Source organism: Tenrec ecaudatus, chromosome 13 (genome assembly GCF_050624435.1).
Source record: "Tenrec ecaudatus isolate mTenEca1 chromosome 13, mTenEca1.hap1, whole genome shotgun sequence".
Taxonomy (NCBI): domain Eukaryota; kingdom Metazoa; phylum Chordata; class Mammalia; order Afrosoricida; family Tenrecidae; genus Tenrec; species Tenrec ecaudatus.
In genome coordinates, this window is record NC_134542.1 from 37184883 (window position 1) to 37207413 (window position 22531).

General features: G+C 44.1%; 1 protein-coding gene across 3 annotated transcripts in view; it reads left to right on the forward strand.

Annotated features, from left to right (window-relative positions):
- The window catches only part of ALS2 (alsin Rho guanine nucleotide exchange factor ALS2), a 74227-nt gene that overhangs the window by 8126 nt on the left and 43570 nt on the right, over positions 1-22531 (forward strand). For all 3 annotated transcript variants that reach the window (XM_075530330.1, XM_075530328.1, XM_075530329.1), the window contains exons 2-5: positions 11319-11396; positions 13832-13986; positions 16387-17327; positions 19672-20032. In XM_075530330.1, coding sequence (XP_075386445.1) covers positions 11377-11396; positions 13832-13986; positions 16387-17327; positions 19672-20032 — 1477 coding nt within the window. In that variant the 5' untranslated portion in view covers positions 11319-11376. The remainder of the gene's footprint in view (positions 1-11318; positions 11397-13831; positions 13987-16386; positions 17328-19671; positions 20033-22531) is intronic.

Below are 22531 nucleotides of genomic sequence, written 5' to 3' on the forward strand. Positions count from 1 at the left end.
AATAAAACACAATGACAAAAAAACCAAAAGCCTGTAAATAGTTCTAGGTCTATTTGTTGACCTTCAGGAGTGTTTTCTGATGGGGTGCCACGCCCTGGTCCCAAAGGCTATTTTTGGTACTCCCTCTGGACTTCCTTGCTCTGTTCCCCTTGCTGTTCTGTTGTATGCCCTTAGTGTTTTGCCTTGGTGTGGTGGGGTCAGATCAGGTACAATTTCCACACTGCGTCTCCAGTGTTGTCTCCTGTAGGATTATCGGTCTATGGTGTCTCTTAGTGGGACCAGCCATATGGTCTTCTCTGTGGATTGACTGCTCTGAGCAGGGATATCATGTATTTCAAATTATTAGAGGTGTTATCTGATTAGAGGCAATGTTCTAAATGATAAGTACTATCCTAGGCCAGTCTCCTGAATTTATTCAGTACATGAATCCACAGAATTCCTGAACTCAGGGCAAATCCCACCGGGACATCAGGCGATGCTTCCTTGGTAGTAATTAAAGTTGAGAGGTTTGGCATTTGAGGTGACCTCAACCTGCGACAGTTGTTGGCTTATCAAAACTCCATTGCAAGATGAGTTTCCCTTGACTTCAGGAAGTGGCCGTTGTTGGTGTTTACAGGGTACTTGTAAGCCAAATGTGGAGGCAGACATTGCCTCAATCCATGTTTAAACTTAAAGACTGAGGTGCTAAACGTAAGAGTTTGCTAAGCATTTATTATGTGAGAAGTGCCGCACTGTCTTAAATTCTTGATTTTTGTTATGCTTAGTCTTTTTCTCTTAACATTAATCATTTTAGTAATTCTTTTTGCAACTTATACTGTCTCATATTATTGTTACACAGTTTTAAACAATACATGAGTATTGGAGTGCACAGCTTTGCTAATGTTAGATTGCTTTCTTTATACCATGAGATTGTCTACTCTGGAGAAAATCACCGCAGCCCACTGCCTTAAGCCAATTCCGACTCATAGCAATCTTACATAGGCTATAAATTGTTACAGAAACAGACAACCTTATCTGTTTCCTCAGATGGGCTCCTGGGTTTGAGCCCCTGCCCTTTCATTAGCAGTGGACCCATCAGGGCTTCTTGAATGTAAACTTCTTTAGGGCAAAACCCAAAACCAAACTCACTGCCTTGAGTCAATTTTGACTCATAGTGACCCAATAGATAAGGGCAGAACTGCCCCTGTGAGTTTCTAAGACTGTAATTCTTTACAGGAGTAGAGTCCTGTCTTTCTGCCACTCTGGGCAAGGACTCATTTATTTATGTAGACCAAGTGGCTCCAATGCTCAGTTCCTAACCAAAGAGTCACAGTCTAACCTGCCTGTCACAGTCTAACCTGCCTGTCACGCCACAGTAGCAAGCTGTGGCAATCTGTTTCTTTAACTATGATAGCCTACTCTGCCTCAGGGGGTCAGAGTCAGAGTCTAATCAGTGGTAACAGGACTTTGCTTGTGTTTACCAAGCACCTGTCATGTGCCAGGGTCACACTCAGCAGCTGGCATATACCGTATATGCTCGAGTACAAGCCAACCCAAATTTCAGCAGTCATCTAATTTTATCACAAAACTGCATAAAATACTAAAAAAACCCTCAGCTTTTACACGAGTATATACGGTAATGGAGAATCAGATCACTGTAGCCGCCTTGCATGGTATTTGTAGGCAAGCATCGCACAGCAGGACTGGGCAGTGTTTCGCTCTGTTGTATATCAGGGTCTTGATGAGTCCAAACCAACCTGAAGATCTCTCACAACAGCGAAAAGTATCTGGGTCCTACAAGGTAACGCATGCTATTTTAGTTGTTAAACAATTTAAATTTTAGTTTATTTATATTACTAAGACAAAAGGACTTTATTTTCCAGAGAATCAATTGTACTGGAGAGGTATCCATTAATACCTTCCAGAGCTATTATCCTAAGTCAAGACCATACAGGTTGGGGGATGACATGAGGGGCAATATGAAGAAAGCAAAAAAAACAAAAAAGGCCATTAAAAAGACAAGATTGTGGTAGCAATTGTACAAGACTACTTGATAGGGTTGAACTGCTGGATGGTATGATGTCTGGATTGTGTCCTAATAAAATGATTTTTGGGAAAAAGACCCAAACTGAAAAAAAGAAAGAAAAACCCAAATGGTTGTTAGAAGAGACCCTGAAACATGTTCTTTCTTGACTGTATGTACAGGGTACCCCCCACCGCCACAGAGTCAGTCTGACTCATTGTGATTTTATGTGGGACTCTGAGGCAGTGAGTCCTATGGGAGCAAGATAACCTCAGCTTTCACCTTGGGAATGCCTGGTGGCATGAACTGTCGGCCTTGTTGTCCAACACTTCCCCACCACGAGTTGAGTAACTAAAAGAAAGTTATAAAGGAACTGAACTAAAGATTGCAAAGGACCGCTAGAAAAGATAAAGTATAATGAAATGTGCAAAGACCAAACCAAAACCCCAAAAGATGAACCATGCTCAATCTATCTTAAGCTAAAAGAACTGGGGAAAAAAACAGTTATGCTTCGAGTTATAGTATTGAAAGATTCTATGGGCAAAATATGGAATGATACTTGAAGTACCAGAATAAGCTGGAGGTGAGTATACAGAGCCCTTGTACCCTAAAGAGTGACATTCAACCATTTCAGCTTGTGAGGATGGCGCAGGACCACGCAGTGTTTCATTCTATTGAACATAGTGTCAGAGTCGAAATTGGCTTCATGGCGCTTAACAACCATATGTAAACATTTGTTATTTATATATTGTTGTCACATGGCTCCAGCTCATTTACAAAATTTTATGGCTAAGGCATGGCAAAATACAGCAAGCAAAAAGACCATAAATGGAGCGAAGATTGATATTAGAATACACAACACACATACCATGAAGACCTAGTGAGTCAAGAGTGTTGGAGAATGGGGATTGTGATAAGACTTGTATGAGCCCATCCTATGTACAAGAGAACAAAGCACTCCCCACAACTGCCATCCTCATAAAAGTTGCTAACTCTGAGCCCACTATTACAGCCATTGTGTCAATCCACCTCATCGAAAAACTTCCTTTTTGTATAACCCTCTACTTTTTACACCATGATGTCCATCTTCAGGATGGGCTCTATGAGGACCGTCTGGATGACACTTAACCAACCACCCCTGCCACCACATTTCCGAATTAACCAACCACCCCTGCCACCACACTTCCGAATTAGCCAACCACCCCTGCCACCACATTTCCGAATTAACCAGCCACTCCTGCCATCACAGTACTGAATTAACCAACCACCCCTGCCATCACAGTACTGAATTAACCTGCCACTCCTGCCATCACAGTACTGAATTAACCAACCACCCCTGCTATCACAGTACTGAATTAACCAACCACCCCTGCCACCACAGGACTGAATTAACCAACCACCTCTGCCGCCATAGTAGTGAAATGGCTGTGACCAGGTCAGCAATGACGGCAGATCTAATGAACACACTAAGTCTTCTTTCCTCATTCTACATCCAGGGCCACCCTTGGGGTAATAGTGGCAGCGTGATCCTGTTCCTTCACTTCTCTTGAAACCGTATTAGAGCATACATTCTGAGCACTCATACAATCTGAGCACTCCATTTGCAGAAGGCTGTGAATGACAGTGAAAGCCCTAAATCCATTTTTAAAGTACTCAGGTGGATTAAGCCATCTTTGAATTCTTTCCTTGCCCTTGAATATGGATTGAACTCTCTTGCCCTGGGGCAGAGTGCGCTGGTAACTAGATTATCAGCCAACTCCAAGAAGGCAGTTTTCCTGGAGGGGCTTGCCTGGGCTTGTGCTTGATGTTGGGAGGACCCTATCTTGGGGTCAGGAGTCTTTCCTGACTGCCTTACTAGGAGGCCACAGACCAATCTTGTAAGCTCCCTAGGAGAAAATCATCGCAGAGTTTTAATAATGAGGACAACCTATTTATTCAACATATTAGGCAAAGAGAAAAGAGGTGGGAACTGCATGACTTTGTCATGAAGCTTAGTCCAAAGAGCAACACAGGTTAGTATTTTATTTACACAGTTGATAGTGGTTTGGTTCTTTCAACAGATGAACTGAACATAAGCTGTAACTTCTGTGAAAGTCTTTGTTTGAAGCGTGGTAATACACAGTCTGGAGGGGTCTTTGGTTGACCCAGGAGGCCAGAATTGGAGGAGCAAGGAGATTGCTCTCTCCTTTACAAGTCCTCCTCCTGAGGGGGCCTCCCTTAAGTCCCTTATTCTTTTGAGTTTGTTCCTGCCTCATCCCTCTGCCTTCCTTCGCCTAGGCACCCTGCTCCTCCCAACCTTCTGGAATGACTGGGTGTGGGTTCTGGGCTACTGCCCTTCCTGTCACCCACCCACCTCACCTCACCTGTGTGGTTGTCAGAACATGCATGTGAGGTGCTCAAGATGGCATTAGGACTATGTCAAAGCTCAAGTTCAAACTGGAGTTCTTTCAGGGATGCCTTTGGTTTTAGGTACTGCACGTCCCATCACGCTTCTGTTCCCCTTCTGTAGACCCACCTGTAACTGTGACATGTTCATCTGCCACCGGTCATAAATTGCCAACAGTTCCTTTGTGTTCCATGCCTTATTTTCAGTAATTGTCCCAGAAATCCTTGGACGCCATTACGACCTCAGCCGAATGGCTTCCTCATCTATATACTTCTTTGTCTCTGCCCTGTTTAAGATTTAGTATGTACATGTACTCCTTAAATTATGTTTGAGATTTGGCATCTCCTTTGTATTATCTAACAAAATTCACTCCAGCTGTTGAGCCATTGTCTTGGTTACAGAGAGTATCTGTACTTTCCTAAGACCCTTCTTCTGAACTCAGTACTCAGATTCAGTTGCTCACTGAATAGAGTCTGCTAAGAACCAGACTTCCTCCGTGTTTGCCCCTGCGCCCACCCTATAAAGTTCTGCCCAAATGGGGAAGAATGCACCCTTGTCAGAAACCAGTGAACCAAGGACAGTGACAACCATGAAGGAGTCCGCAAACCTCGAACGATGTCAACTGAACGTGATGCTGATCCATCAAGAAGACCTTAGCCTGTGTGTTCCAATCCAGACAGGCAAAACCCCTTGCTCATTTCTGAACACAGTATCAGGGCACTAATCCCTGAGTTCGGACTGATGCCTGGGATAGCCTCAGCCCAGGTGCACCCAGGCGAGAAATAGACTTTGCTCTTTGCAACCCACCTGTCCTCGTGACTGAAGTGAGTCTCTTCTCTCAACCTTACACCCCCTTTGTATGTACTCTTTGATTTGTGATTAACACCTTGTATTAAACATTAAAAAATCTGATTTTACCATTGTCTAGAGAGAAATCATCACAAAATTGTAATAGTGAGGAGAAAACAGAATTTTATTCGGCATATGCATTAAAGAGAAAAGAGATGGGAGACGGCCTGACACATCATCAAAGCCCAAACCCAAAGCCTCAGTTTGTTCTTTTTATGCAGAGTTGGTAATGGTTTGGTTTGTATTCAAAAAACTCAAACCAAACTCACCGCCACCAGGTGGGTGCCGACTCATAGCGACCCTGTGAGTTAGGGGAGAACTGTCCCTGGAGTTTCTGAGCCTACACCAGAGGGTCCTCCCATGGTAGTGTCAGACTTGGGGAGGACTAAGGAAATGGCTTTCTTTCTTGTTCCGTATCTTGTTCTTGAGGGGAATTTACTTCTGTCTACCTTTATCCTCTGTGTGTGTTCCTCCTCCATGTCTCGGCCCAACCTGCTCTTCCCCCCCTTCCCTGATTACCAAGGAGCTTGCTCAGAGCTGCTGTCCTGTCGGGACCTGTGGCAGCTTGGTGGCCAGAAAGTGACTGTGGGGTCCTCGTGATGCCATTTGGACTAATTTTAAGGCTTAGAATGAAACCAGGCCTCTGTCAGGGGTACTTTTGCTTTTAGGCACTAACTCACCAGGTTCTTCACTTTCATTTTAGAATCTTACCTCTCCCGCTCTCCCTCATTTCAATAATGGCACCACATTACTACCACCATGACAACTGGCTACAGCGTGGCCTCAAGCATAACAATTGTGAGGCTGTCTTGGGTCTCGGCAGTGTTGCATTCTGCTGTCTGTAGGGTCACTATGAGTTGGAGCTGACTCAAGGACACCTAACACCATCGCCAGCTAACATTCTTCAAGCTGGAAATTAGTATTTTTGCTACCTCATCTCCCCTTACTCCCCTTCCCTGCCCCCAGCCTATATCACAGAGCCTTGGCTGTTCTGCTCTGAAAGCATCTCTCATTTATTCAGCCCTCCCACCCCTTTTCCCACCAAATTGGCAGCCTCACATAAAATCAAAGTGCCCAGGCGGCCTTCATCCCGGAGAAGGTGAGCCAACTCAGGATTTACAGGCAAGCTATTGCTTGCAAAGTTAATTTAGATACTATGTGTTAGTGTATTAGCAATGGAATTGCAACAATACTTCCCTGGGAGACACTTCAAGATAGTTGTTGTTACAGATCCATAAAGTAAGTCAAGTATGACTCGCTGCTCTTGAGTTGATTCTGATCACAGCAAGCTCCCAATGGGACAGAGGTGAACTGTTCCCTAGGATTTCTGAGGCTGTAAGTCTCCATGGAAACAGACTGCCTGGTCTTTTTCTTGCCGAGCTAGCACCAGTGGGTTTGAACTATTGAATCCACAGGACCCAGGGCTCTTTGAATTAGGTATAAACCAAAAAAAACAAAATAAAAGCCCAAACCCACTGCCATCAAGTTGATTGTAACTCAAAGGGATCTTCTGTGGGGTTTTGGAAACTGCACGTTGTTTGTGTATTTCTGGGAGCTGTGGAACAGCTAGTCACTTTGTACTACTGACCTTGCTGCGGCAAAGATTGCTTAATTAAAAGTTACAGATTAATTTAATGTTAGGCAGGGTTTATAGAATTATTGAATTGGGGAAGGCTAACCAAAATGATAGTTTTGTTATAAAATACAGGTCCATAATCCTCTGTTCAAAGTACTTGAAGCAAGACAAGATGCCTTTTAGAATTAAGATATACAAATAATTTTTATGATTTAATGTGTAAAACACATTAGCCACATAAAATATTTCCAGTAAGATGTGTGGAAACCATCCTTTAATAATATTGCTATGTTTGCAGAAAAACATTAGTATTCACAGAAAGTGAAGACTGTAAATAACCTGACATTAGGTAAGCTTTCTGAACTTCTGGCTTCTGATTCAGATATTGAAGACCTGTCCGTGATCTGTCGTTCCTTCTATGTGACTCTAGTGTCCATCAAGGGCTCACCTGGCTGGTCCGTGGGGGTGACGCTGCCCCTCCCTGGGCTGTCCCCGGGAGTGCTAGTCATCCTCTTTGGCACACTGCCTGAGGGCAAAGCTTTTTCACTGTGGCTGGAGGCCTGGCTTCGGGGTTACTCCTGTGGCTGCTGGCTGCAATGTGAACCTCAGCTGCTACAGTACAGGAAGATGAGGCGATCTACTGCTATTATAATATGCAGCTTTGGAAACCTTGGGGGGGGGGGGCTCCACTCTGTCCTACAGGGTCTCCATGAGTCTGAATGGACTTGATGGCGGTGAGTTTGGCTTTTGTATTTGGTAGTTAGAAGTCTGAATGAGTCCCACTGGATAAAAATCAAGGTGTCTACTGACCTCCGTTCTTTTCTGGATGCTCTTGGGATGAATGATCCTTTGCCCTTTCTGATTTCTGAAGGCTGCTCACATCCCTTGGTTCAGGGCCCCCTTAATTCAACTTAAAATTCAGCAACAGCATCTTTTTGATCCCCTTCTCAGTCTTACATCTTGTTCTACTTTCCTCTTCTGCCTTTAAGGACATTTGTGAATGTATGGTGCTCAGCTTGGTAGAGTGTTACCTTTTGGACTGCTAACCACAAGGTCAGCAGTTTGAATCCCCCTGAGGCATCTGATCTTGTAAAAGACAGCGAGGCATCCGGTCTTGTAAAAGTTCTGGAGTCCTGGTGACACTGGTAAATGTTGACCTGTTAACCACATGGTTACACATGGTCAGCAGTTTAAACTCACCAGCTTTTCCATGGAAGAAAGATGAAGCTAGATGGTCCCATAAAGGTTTACAGCCCTCAAACTTTACATAGGTTTCTGAATCAGTGTTTTGAGTTGTGCTTTACACTTTGGCCTGTTGTCAGCAAGGTCAGCAGTTCGAAACCACCAGCTGGTCTTCAAGAAAAAGATGATTTACTCCCATAAAGGTAACCCAGAGACCCACAGCAGGTAGGTATGCTCTGTCCTATAGAGTTACTATGAGTTACTGGGTGAGTGATTACATGGAGCCCATCTGGACAGCCAGAATAATCTGCTTAAGTACGAGCAGTGGATTAGCAACCTGAACTCCCCTTTGCCAGGCGGTGTAACATATTTCCAGGGATGTTGTTGATTCAGTCTCCAGCTGCTCCACCAGAGAAAGAGAAAGAAAGAAGTGACAGCCGACCTCCATAACGATTCCAGCCTTAGGAACCCTATGGGGCAGTGCTGTGCTGTCTTCTAGGGGTGTTAGGAGTCGGATTTGACTCCGTGGCAGTGGATGAGACTTGGGTGGTTCGCACGATAATACAGAGTAAGGTATATTTAAGAACACCTCACTGCTGTCCATTTGGTTCCCACTCATAGCGATCTATAGGACATGGTAGAACTGCCCCTGTGGATTCCGAGACGAACTCTCTACGGGGGTAGAAAACCTCCTCTACTGGTGCTTTCAGAACTGCTGACCATGAGGTGTGTGCAGCCCAGCATGTAACCACCGTACCACAGGGCTCCTTGGGATAAAGTCTAATTCTGTATATATGTATGTTGTATATGTGTGTGTGTGAGTCTAGATACTTAAGAGAAACAAATCCACAGAAACTCAGGTATGAGAGAGTTTTATATAAAGATTAAGTGTGCATCAAAACATCCCAACCCAGGGCTGCCCAAGCCCACACGTCCAACATTAATCCATTAACCCATATGTCCAACACCAATTCACAAAGTCCTCCTCCATCTCACAAAACACACTCAATGATGCTGACTGCAGGAGGAAAGCCCAGTCAGTGAGCGTGTAAACATCTCATCGCTGGCAGGGGTCTGCACTCGGGTGCTCCAGCACCCAGGGCTGCATCAGGGTAGGTTCTGTGGCTTCTTAGGGATGTCTTGTAGGAAGTGAGCCCTGCCAGCTAAAGCAGGGAACTGGCTAAGGCAGCTGCACCCTGGTCCGACCATCACAAAGCAAGAGACCCAAAACTAGAAAGGCGAGGCTCACTGAGAGATTTATCCCTCCGCCCTTCAATTAACCGCACATGTGTATATTGGCCAAGTTGGCACAAAAAACTAACTACCTCTCTCTCTCTCTCTCTCTCTCTCTCTCTCTCTCTCTCTCTATATATATATATATATATATATATATATATATATATATATATATATATATATATATATGTAATACACCTCAACCTTCAAAAATCTAACGGGGGAGAAAGGCGGACCCCATCACAAGGTTGGATATATAGCCTTCCACCATCACCCCACCCCCCACCAAAGGGATAAATAACAGAAATGTGGGTGAAGGGAGACAACGAACAGTATAAGATATGAAATAATAATATATAATTGATCAAGGATTCAAGAGGGTGGGGGGAGGGGGGCAAGAGGAAGGAGCTTATATCAAGGGCTCAAGTAGAGAATGTTTTAGAAATGATGATGGTGACATATGTACAAATATGCTTGATACGATCAGTTGATGTATGGAATGTTGTAAGAACTGTAAGAGCCCCCCCAAAATGATTTAAAACAATCTAACACTAAAAACAAGGACTGCTTTATTGTCTGTACTGAAAGGTTCTTGTTTTTATCCCTTACTTTCAGGCAGTAGGGCACAATTCTGTTTACTTAAGCCTCCACTGTTGCAGGGAGGTGTCCTTGTGCACTTCCACCCACTCCCGGAGGCCTTCCCTGGGCCTTGTGTAACCTTATCCAGGACCTGGCATGCTGGTCCCCGACACACGGTACACTTAGAGCTCGACTCAGAGTTGCTCTGTAGCCAACAACTGTCAGTATTACCAGGAGTCATTGCTGCCTCATATAAAGCATGTTAGCACTTAACATCAGTGTTTATTAAGTGCATTCTGACAGTACCTTTTGTCTATATTGTACTCCCTTATCCAAGTTTGAATGATTCAAAATCTTTTTATGAAAAACAATCAGGTAGCAAGTCAATTTCTGCAGCTATGCAGATGGGAAAACGGCAAGAATTCTCACAACCTGGAACAGACAGATGGGTCTTAGAGTGCTGCTGGCACGCGAGCTTCCCAGAGCACAGTGTTCACTCTATAGCCTTTTGCAGAAAAAGAAAAAGCACAGGTTTGGCCCCAGCCCCAGTTCCCAGTGTGATTAGAAGGATGCCTGGTGGTGTCGTGGGCTACATAACCCACAGGGCAGTTGGCCCTGTATCCCAGAGGGCCACAGTGAGTCGGGATCACCTCCATAGCCCCGAGTTGCTTATTTTTTGGCCCTGCACAAATCTGGTTGACACAAACAAGATAGCTTTATTGCTTTTATTTTCATGAGTCCTGGTGTGTCTTAAAACTTGGGAACTCTATGTTGAAATGCATTGATCATTTCTGTCTGCCTTTTATTTTCCCAGCCTTTAATTTATTCAACATTCAGTTTCCAGATGGACAGGTCATGATATTCCCTCCATAATGTTCATACAGAACTTTTAAAATTCAGTGGTGAACTTTAAAAGTGTTATTAAAATGCAAACCTTTTTTTCTTACAGCCTTTTGGATAAGAGGGAGGTTAGCCTCAAATTGAGATTGGCTTGCGGAAAATATGACTATTCTGGTTTAATAATGTAGTTTTTTGTACATAGCTAAAAAATGAACATTAAAACTATTTGAATATGAGCCATTCCACAGCTTGTGGATTAGCAGTTCAGCCTTAGTTTGTTCCTGGAGCATTTCAAGCGTCACCCCAGTGTGCGTGTGATGCACACTTAGCAGTGAGTGTTCAGGAGACCCCTCGTTGGTAACAAACGGGAATCTCCTGCCTGCAGAGCTGCACTCAGTTGTAGGCGGCAGGCTTGTCTTCCTTGCGGCATTGCGCTCTCCACAAGCCCTTTGAGGAACCCAGTGGGCACGCTCCGGCTAGAGATTTGACTTTGGCAGGAGGGACACAGAATAGTTTGAATAGTTTCACTGCATATTTATTGCTTAGTGAATGAATGTGCATTTGTTAGGGGAGTGTTTTGGTGTTTTCCCCTTCGCCGAGGGATCAGATAGCAAAGTAGTCTTTATTCTTTCACATTCTTCGTGCTGACCTTGTGGTTCGTCCTGTAGGTCTTGGTATAACTTGTGCGAAGAGAATGGTCTGGTGATGGCGTTCTCCCACTGACTGATGGACTCAAAGACCAGAAGGTAAAACTCTTTCTCCCTCCTCCCTGCACATCTGAGTAGCCCTGTCAGTTTAATGTTCTTGTCTGAGGTTGGTGGTGGGGAAGGTCATTTGTAGTTGATTGGTAACGAAAGGTTTAAAGGAAAGCTGGCGAGTGACAAGCTCTGTTGCTAGTTTCTTATGCTTTGTAGTCAAACCAAACCCATTGCCATCCACCACCTCTGACTCACAGTGACCCCTCTAGGACAGTGTAGAGCGCCCCAAAGGCTTTTCCAAGGCCTGGTCTGTTAGAGACTCTGTTTCTTCCTCAGCTGGAGCCACGGGTGGTTTTGAGTTTCCAGCGTTCCATTTAGCTGCTGTGTCACATGGTCAGCTTCTTAGCTTGTGAAAACAAAACTCAAACTCACCGCCATGCCGTGAGTGGATTCCGACTCATAGTGACCCCAAGAGGCACAACATGTTTTCATTGTATCATTGAGTTATACATTGGGCTGCAGATCACATTGTCAGCAGTTCGGGCCTACTACCTGCTCTGAGAGAGAAAGAATTAACAACCGTAAAGATTAGCCTGGGAAACCCACAGGGACAGGTCTGCTCTGCTCTGTAGGGTCAAGATGAGTCACGATTGACTTGATGACAGTGAGTTTTTTCATATCATCGTTCTTAGAAAACCCTTGGTGGAAGGTTTCTCAAATGAGGATTAACTTCATGGCTTACTTCTCATAAAATCATGACTGCCTGGTTATATTTTAAGGGAATATTATTTGACTAAATTAGAGAACTTCTTTGGTATTATAAAATAAAACCAAAACATCTACATGCACACGCATGTGTGTGCACACAAAAGGTTGTAGTGTGCATTATAATATTGGCATCAGAGTTGGGTGGGGGAGAAAGTGATAAAGTAACGTACATCAGTGGAGACTTTGTAGTAAAGAAACATTAAGGTATTTTAACGTACCCTTTAATTACCGGTGTATTTTGTGTGATTTAATATAAATTTAAGCTAAAAGTCATCCAAAACAACAACAAAAAAAACCCTCACCATGGTTGAGCCAGTTAAGCGACCCTGTCGGGCAGTGTAGCACTTCCCCTGTGGGTTTCTGAGCCTGTACATTTGTTGTGGGAGCAGAAAGCCTTCTCTTTCCGAGTAGAAAGCTAGTTATTTTGAACTGCTGACTTTGCAGTTAACATCCCATTTGGTAACCTTCTACAGTCTGCATCAAAGACATGGCAAGGGCACGTTTCTTGGGCCTCTGAGTTGGAATCGACTCTGGCCGTGAGTTTGGATTGTTTTGTTTGCTTATGTAGAGCATGAGCAACACATGAAGGATTAGTATTGGTAGCACAAATACAATTTTTGGAGACACATTTATTAAGTCTCCAACAGGTCACATCCAGTCATCTGGCCGAGGGAGCTCTTCTGCATGAAGCTTTTAGGATGGATGTCTCTTAATGAAGGAGCATGTGCAGAACAAAGGAACAGAGCGGAAAACTCATGGGTGGCGATGCTGACGGGACTACAAAAATAGGCAAGGGACTGACAGGGAGGCACATACTATGGCAGATGAGAAACATTTTCAGGATTGTTCTGAGGTCTACTGACTGCCTCAGTTAGGACACGACTCATAACAAGGGCTCCCTAGTGCCCAACTTCCATGGGGGGCAAGACCGGAGGCGTTCTTACCCCTCCCTGGGCTGGCCTGAGGAGGTACCGTGAACACACGCTGCCTGAGGGCAAAGCTTTTTTTCTTTTCACCTTGTTGGTCCATTGTCAGAACTCAATGGAGGCTGAATCTATGTAGAGTCTCAATAATTGTGGGTCTCTCTGGAAACCATAGCATTCTGGAACCCTAGTGCTAGAATCTAGACTCTAATACATAATATGGAGCATAAACTCAGTTAAAGTAAAATATGGATCTTTATTTCTCTCTTTCCCATCAAACACTTCCTACCAATTACAAATGAAAATTCTTAAATGAGACTTCAACTTGAGGCATGTTCCAGCTTTAATTTCCAAACAAGGGGCTAACATATTAAGAAATTAGAATCTAGGAATTTTATGCTAATTAATCTTGAATAGCTATATTATCTCCTATTCTGCAAGCAAAGCATGATACAGGTGCTAATTGTGTATCCAGTCACCTATGTGCTGGTTAAAGATACAGTCTTATGAAAGTATTAAGAGCTGACACAATGGATGGATGGATGGATTATGATAAGAGGTGTACAAGCCCCCAATAAAAAGATTTTTAAAAAAAGTAATCCTTTATGCTATCCAAGCTCCATGAGGAAGCTTATAGAAACCTTCCATTTCCTCATCACTGGCTTTAGTGTTTGGTGAATAATCTTAAGTAATAAATGTTAAAAAGAGAAAGTATTGAGAACAGAATATGTGGTTCTTAATTATAGAAACAACTAAGCTATTTTTCTTGATTTTTTTTTTTTTTTTTTGTAGCTCAACAGAGGCAGAAGGATCCAAAGAGAGAGGCCTGGTCCATATATGGCCGGCAGGATCCTTTTCTGTAACACCGGAGAGGTTGCTAGGCTGTGGAGGAAAAACAGTTCTTCAAGCAGCCCTTGGAATGAAACATGGAGTTCTTCTGACTGAAGGTATTAGAAAGAATGTCTTGGTGGTGGAGGAGTTGGGCTGCTAACTGCAAGGTTGGCAGTTTGAAAACACCAGCTGCTCCACAGGAGAAAGAGGAGGCTTTCTACTTTCATAAGGAGACACAGCTTTGGAAATCTATGGGGGCAGTCAGTTCTGTGCTGTTCTGTAGGGTTGCTCCAAGTCAGAATTGACTTGATGGCAATGAGTTTGGAATGGAAATTCTGAGAAATATCCAGTGTGTAAGAGCAGGTCACAGGCCTGCTGGATGTCACAAGTTCTTAATGAACCTTGCCGGAACTTCTATTCCTTTTGCCTTCAAAATATGTTTTTACTCTTGTTATCAGAAATTAGATTCTTCTTTAACTTAAGATGTACCAAGATTAGAATAAAAGGGAGAGGAGAGATACATTTTTATAGTAATAAGTCTAGAAAAATTAACTTTAATATTATTCATGTATAGACTCTTGCTATTTTTGTCCACTAGGTGTATCAGAATAATAATGCTACTATTAGCTGATGTTTATTAAGGAATAAGGTGGCCCTGGCATGGCACTAGGCGCTTTCCGAACCACCTTGTGAGGTAGCGCTCATTATCATCTGTGTCCTCAGATGAGGAAGCTACAGCTCAGGGAGACTAAATCCTGTCAATCAGGGCTGACATCCAGCTTGTGTGGTTGTCACAGCCACCCTGATATCCTGTCTCAGTGCAGAGTTTGTGAGGCATAAATGGCAGCGCACAAGAATATTGTAAGATCTGTAAATCAGTAACAGATAGAAACGTGCTACAATTTATATAGAGTGTTGCCTATTGTCTGTTTGCAACATTGTTATCTTTAGTGGACTAATAAAAAAAGAGTTAGCCAACTATTAAAAATGTATCGTTATGTCACTTGGAAACAATAGGAAAAAACAGTGCCTTTATTTTCTCATTTCTCTTCATGCAAGCTAGAAAATCCCTCGTAAGCAGATCCCTTCTCTCTGGCCAATGGTGTGTTCTCCTTATGTAGATATTGTACTGAGTCAGTGTTATTATATTGATACATCTGTCTTATATAATAAATAAGGCCAAAAATATGGCCTCTGTTATTTTTATAATCAAGTCAATGGCTGCCTGCGGCAGTTCTTCATTTATCCTGCCCCCGAGAAAAGGTTAAGTTTCCGATCATAAGATTTCCATATTTCTTCTATATGGGAAAACGAGATCGTGGGCTTGGATCAATCCTCTTCAGAATCCATGGACAAACCTCTGTTCCTTTGAGTCTTTGCCAGGGTGTGCCTGCAGCAGAGCTCCCACGATGCCACGGTGGAGTGAAACTTGGCAGTATACCTGGTGGCAAACAGACTCTGCTCCTTCAGTCGCTGGGTTTGCTTCTGTAAACAGCTTGCTAGTGTGCCCAACTCGCCGAAGCCTACCCTTTTCATTCGAACGCTGCCTTATCACCCTGGCACCTCTGTTTGTTTCTTGCTTGATTGATTTTATCATGATGATTTGCTTTTCTAACAAGCCTCACCTCAGAAAGGGTATCCTTGTGTAGAAGGTTGATCAGGTCACGTTTAACAATGCAATGCGAGTACGTGCTACAGACCTGAAGATAGCCACCTCTGACTAACTGGAGCTCTCTGTACAACCTGGAGACAGTGTTTGGGATGGAGTGAGTGTCTTAACCTTTCGGGGCCATTGTGCAGTTCCCGGCCACTCTGACTTGTTCAGTAGATACTAGACTCTGCTGTTTTGTCTTCTGCTTTTTTTCTCAGCGTGATTACTTAACTTGTCTTTGAGCTTCTCAGTAGTAGGCTCTGGTGACCATTCCTTCAAGTCTTCTGAAACCCGAAGGATAGTGTGGTTAACTGGCTTGGAAAGGTCTGCCTTGAGCATTGTGCTTGGTTAACAATCAAGTGACAAGACATCTGGGGCAGAAACAGCATGAATAGTCAGGAACCTCTCCTTAGGGCTTAGCTCGTGAGGAAGCGCTCCGATAGGAGAATGGCTGCAGGACTTCAGACGGTGGTCAGTGTCCTGAGTTGGGCGTGCCGACACTGTTCACTTGGCGTGTGCTCTGCTGGGAGTCTTCTCAACAACAGTGGGGCAAACTGAGAAAGGGCCTGTGACGGTAGCTGTCTGTGGTGGGCTATGCTGGAAGGTGAGCTGGGGCTGAGGGAAAGCCTTCGTGCTCTTCGTTTGAATGTGACCTCCTGCCGCTTTGTAGAGGGCCTCCCTGTGGTTCAGGATGCTTATTGTTAAGAGGTAAGTGTCAAATATTATATGCTTAGACCAAATCCCCACCAGATGCTTTTTAAAATTGGGGGTGGGGCCGGGGAGGGATCCACTGTGAAATCTACAGAGGACTATAGTTTTGTAGCTCTCTCTTTTAAAATGTGTCTTCTTTCTTTTTAACCTCCAGATGGTCAAGTGTACAGTTTTGGGACTCTTCCCTGGAGACATGAAGCAGCAGAGATCTGTCCAAGTAACCCCCTGCTAGAACATGCCCTGGCTGGGCACTATGTTGTTACGGTGGCGACAGGGAGTTACCACAGTGGTGCGGTGACGGAAAGTGGCACCGTGTACATGTGGGGGGAGAATTCGGCTGGCCAGTGTGCAGTGGCCAACCAGCAGTATGTGGCAGAGCCGCAGCCCGTCAGCATTTCTGACTCTGAAACCAGCCCTTTGCTGGCAGTCAGGATCTTGCAGTTGGCGTGTGGTGAGGAACACACTCTGGCCTTGTCCATCAGCAGAGAGATTTGGGCCTGGGGTACTGGCTGTCAGCTGGGTCTCATCACCACTACCTTCCCGGTAACAAAGCCACAAAAAGTAGAACATCTTGCTGGGCGCGTGGTGCTACAAGTGGCCTGTGGTGCGTCCCACAGCTTAGCGCTTGTACAGTGCCTCCCCTCCCAGGATCTGAAGCCAGTCCCAGAAAGATGCAACCAGTGCAGCCAGCTCCTAATGACTATGACTGACAAAGAAGACCACGTGATTATATCAGACAGCCACTGCTGTCCGCTAGGTGTGACCCTGTCCGAGTCCCAGGCAGAAAACCACGCCAGTACTGCCATCCCCCCCTCCACTCTTGACACCCTTGGAAGTCAGGCAGATGTCTTTGAGAACACCAGAGGAGAAGATGAGCTGCCTGTTGGCACGGAGCTGAGTGTCGGAAGTATTCAGACCACCAGTGATGATGCCAGCTCCTCCCAACAGGACAGTATGGGGACAACTGAAATTTCTTCTGCCCGGAATATACCATCATACCCTGACACCCAGGCAGTAAGTGAATACCTGCGGAAGCTGTCCGATCACCCAGCCAGCGAGGAGGCTGAGAACAGTGCAAAGTCGGTGCCATGTCAGGTACCTGTTACAACATCAAGGGGTTTCTGGAATTGAGCAATATACCAATATTGGTTTATGTCACAAAACTGAATCCGTTCCACCCGGAGCTACCCCTTGTCCCACAGGAGGAAACACTGGCTGGTCCTGCACCGTCTTCACGCCTGCTGTTATACTTGTAGCCACCGTGTCGGCAGTGGGCTTTAGATTTTGCTAGGCATTTAAAGGTTTTGTTTCCTATACGAGTGTTGCTGGGATGTTGCATGTTTAATTTATTCAGCTCATTCATTAGAAAGAGTGTTATTTATACTTGACAGATGTATTTATTTATTTTTACTTTGGCTAAATGTCTCCTGGAATAACACACAGTTTTGTGAATAAACCAATATTGGTAATGAAGCATATACCTCAGTGTTGGATTTTGCTGTTATTTGACTGAGATACCTAAAATTATGTCTTTCAACAAAGTTTTTAGCCCTGTTTTATGTATTTATTAAATAAAAGCAGTCACTTAGAAGAATATAATGTTTACATGTAGTACAGTTTTCTGACTTTCCTCTAGCTAATGGTCAGAACTCCTTAAAATAATCACCCCTGGAGACTCGTGTTAAAAGTATTCATAAACCAATATTGACAATAGTTATCCTAAACAAGATATGGAGAGGTATCACCAGTGAAGTATTGATTTTCGTGTTTAATTTTCGCTTTACATGGTATCTTTGTTAATTTTACTGGTCATTTTAATGCTAGAATGATTTATCTGCACAGGAATAGCTCTTCTGGATTTAGTGTTTAATGCAACAAAATGTGTGGCGACACCACCACACGGCATGCACTGGGCTGCTCGGGCCATGTTAGGGGCCCCCGGGTAGCCCAGACTCACCACCCCATGCACCATGGAACACAGCGCTAGACCAGCCACCAGGAGCGATTTCTCTAAAGAAAATGAAAAGCCACTGTTACATGGTTTTGCTTGGTTCTTAAAGATAGACTAAATTAAGAAACGTATATGTAACTTGGAGGATTTATGGAGTAGAAGGAGAAGCAAATGTTTTATTGTAATCTATGATGATGTGCCAAAGCTTTTTTGTGTTTACGTCATTCATTTCATGGCTTTTTTTTTTTTTAACAATTTTTTAGGGGCTCATACAACTCTTATCACAGTCCACACATATACATACATCAATTGTATAAAGCACATCTGTACATTCTTTGCCCTAATCATTTTCTTTTTTTTTCTCCTCTTTTCTTTTTTTACATTTTATTAGGGACTCATATAAATCTTATCACAATCCATACATATACATACATCAATTGTATAAAGCACATCCATACATTCCCTGCCCCAATCATTCTCAAAGCATTTGCTCTCCACTTAAGCCCTTTGCATCAGGTCCTCTTTTTTTTTTCCCCTCCCTCCCTGCTCCCCACTCCCTCATGTGCCCTTGGTAATTTATACATCGTTATTTTGTCATATCTTGCCCTATCCGGAGTCTCCCCCCCCTTCTCTGCCATCCCTCTCCCAGGGAGGAGGTCACATGTGGATACTTGTAATCAGTTCCCCCTTTCCAACCCACTCACCCTCCACTCTCCCAGCATCGCCCCTCATGGCTTTCTATTGAGTAAACAGTGGTATTTGATAGCTAGGACTAAATTTCAACAGATTTGTCATCAAAATCTTAGAGAGCTTTAGTTTGACTTTCAGATACACCCGTGGATCCCACATAGAAAGAACTTTGGGTCACAAATGTTTAATGATTAACCTCCCACATTTTCCCTGTAAGGGAATGAGAGCAAAGGTGATCCTCAGTTTCCCCAACCACAGGCAGCTGGTGGGAAACAGCCCATTGATGGAACAGGGGAAGGACTGGAGTTCAAGAACATGCTTTCTTACGGCTGGGTCAGAGGCTAACTTACTTTTCTGGCTGTTTATGTTGTATCTAAATTTCCATTCATTAAATATTTTAGGAAAAGGCTCTTCTTAAAAATCTCTATCTTTCTCTGATTGCTTAGTGTATATGTATGTGAATGTTCCTTCAGTGATCTTTTCCACTGTCCCCAAAGCTGTCGCTGTACACTGTCTTCCTGTCCCTCCCTCCCTGTTCACTGCCATCCATTCCTTAAAGCTAGCTGGGGCTAATTGGTCCCCACCATGGAAAACACAGCCCCCAGAGGGGGGTCCTTGATAAGGGTTTGTATTTGCAGTGGTCTTTTCTGTTGTGTTAAGCCCACCACCTAGAGTGAGCGTTCGCCTTATCCTGTGGTTTTAAGTTCGCTAAGCATGCCAAGAGTCATGCATGTGAAGCATTCTCTTTGCTGATTATATTTTTAGATATACTTTTCTTTTTTAATGTGTGTCTTTTAGCCTCTTGTAGAAGAAGCAGTTCCTCACCTTCACAGCCCACCAACCACAAGCACCTCGGCCCTAAACAGCCTAGTGGTCTCGTGCGCATCTGCTGTGGGTGTGAGAGTGGCTGCTACTTATGAAGCTGGGGCCTTGTCTCTTAAGAAAGTGATGCACTTCTACAGCACAGCCCCGAGTGAGCCTGCAGCTCAGGCCAGCGGCGGCAGTCCCCTCGGCCCAGAAGGACTGAGAGATAGCCGCGAAGAACAGGTGAGACAGGAATCGATGCCAGGAAAGAAGAGCTCGAGCCTTGTGGACATCAGAGAGGAAGAGTCAGAGGGAGGCAGCCGAAGGCTCTCTCTCCCAGGATTGTTGTCGCAAGGTAAGGCGGTCGCCAGGTTTGTGAACCCAGCTGCTCCTGACGTCACATACTGCAGGGTAGTGTAATTTTTGTTCCTAATTAATAAAGCTGGCAGGTTTAATGTCAAATTGTTGTTGAATTTTAGCCAGCTTAGTGGATGTGCTCGTTCTCATTGGCGCTCTCTGCTTTTCCAGAACACTACTTTTCCTCTAGCTTCGCTAATTCATTGCGGTGGTCACACAGAACTCACAGGTAATGCTGACAATTAGAGGGTTTATTGAGGAAGTTAACAGGTAAACAGCACAGGTGAGAAATGCTCTGGATACAGATATTCAGCCAGGTCATGTTATAAAGTTACTTCTGAGCTGCTGACAAATCCCCAAAGGGCATTTCACTCCATTGTAAGCCTCAACCCAAAGGCATTCACTCAAGTTCTGTGGCTCAATGAACCCTGTTCCCCAAATTATGACCAGAGGTACCCTACTCCAGTAAGCCTCAACCTGAAGGCACTCAGCTCTACCTCTGGGTCACCAAACCCAGCTCCTCTGATTAAGGGCGCTGGGGCACCCACTTCATAAGCCAGCCTCCTGCAGTTAGCTTCATGAGCTCTGTGGCTGGAAGTCCAACACGCTGCTTCACGCTCCAGCTGCTGGTTCTGCTGGTGATTCTCTGCCACTCCTGAGATGTCACAGCTGTCGCCTCACTCAAGGAGGTCCACCTCACAGGAATCTTAGGCTCCATAGGACATGCTCTACTCCTGGCTCTTGCTGGTAATGAGATTACTTCTTTCTGCTTCTCAGAGGACTCATTTTTTAAGCAGCAGGATGACAATCTCAATGAAGCCTGTCACCTGTTACAGTTGAATACTATATGTTTGACATACCGGTGTGGAAAAAGTTTCATTTTTGAGAGGTGCACAGACTATGGCTAGAAGAGACACATTAATGTTTCTCAGGCAGTGGATTTTAAAGGAGGTGAATTATTTCTGTGCTGGTGGCGCACTGCGGTAGCCTGCAAGCTCAGCAGGTGGAGCCACCAGCCACGGCTTTCTACTCCCGTAAAAGTTTCCAGGCTTGGAAACCCATGGGTAGTTGTACTCTATCCTATAGGCTCACTCTGAGTTGGAATTTTGTCTTTTGTTTTGAGAGTGAGACTGTAACGTAATCTGGATGTCTGCATCTGCTAATGAGCCTCCTTTATTTTTTTGTTCTGGAATATTATATTAGCCTACCCCCCCTCCACACACCCCCCGCCCCCAATTTGGGGCCGATACTCCAGAGATGAAGTTGCAGAATAAAAAAGAAGTCCCTGCCATTCTCCTTTCAGCTCTGCTCCTGTTCCCTACACTTGCCTTACTCCATGCTTTTCTGTCATTGCACTATTTTTAGTCACCTCAGCCAATCAAACCTTCAGTTAGCCCTGATGAATTTGAATATGTATGTAGGTATGTATGTAGTGTGTAAGAAAGTATTCTGTTAGGATTAGAAGAACCATTCACTTCTTACTTTATATTCTGAAAAACCTTCAGCGTTCTATGTCTAAACAGGTTTGACATTTCCTGAACAACTTGTAGGGAATACTGATTTTCATCCTGTCATGCACCATATGAAATACTCTTTCAGTTTATGGGGCTTCTTTACACAGACTACAGTTTTTCTTACTAACTTCATAATGCCCCTGGCAAAATGTTACATATACTCTTTTGCCTTCTCTTTTAAAATGATCTGGAACACATCCTTGAGGCAACACCAAGCAGGTTTCTTTGAGTCACTCGACACACAGGTGGATAATACGTTCACCAGAAAAGATGTTGATCCCAGCCCATGATAAGCACTGTCTTGTGGCCCACAAGTTACTGACATTTATTGATCTTAAAGGCATGCACCCCAGAGTCATGTGTGAGGGTTACATAATGCACGCTCTTGTTGACTTCGTGATACTCTAAAAGGAACATGGCAGCATTCTTCTAAAAGGTCATTTAAACTCTGTTCAGACATGTATAAAATGTTTCTATTGTAGTACATCTGTAGGATTTTTCTCACCATAAAACTCACTGCCATTGAGTTAATGCTGACTCATGATGACCCCTATCAGACAGGGTAGAACTACCCCTATGCGTTTCCACACTGCCGCTCTTTATGGGAGTAGAAACTCCATCTTTCTCCTTCGGAGCGGCTGGGGGTTTCGAACTGCTAGCCTTGCAGCTCGCAGCCCAGTGCTTAACCCCCTACACCATCAGGGCTCTCTTTCTCACCCGAGACACTTGTTAATTTTATACATTAAAGGAATTATTTTTTGTAATCACTATTTGTGATACATTTGAATAGATATTAGCTTATTAACCTAATTTTGCTTTGAAATGGAAAAAACACTTGTCAGTCTTAGTGTTATATTTTATGAAGTATCTTTATATGCAAAGCCCACAAGATGTCAATAGATGTTCTCGAAGAAAGGATTCGGTGGCCCAATGTTTGCAGGGCCGGATTAAAAACATTTCACCGGGCCTTTCACTGGAGGATT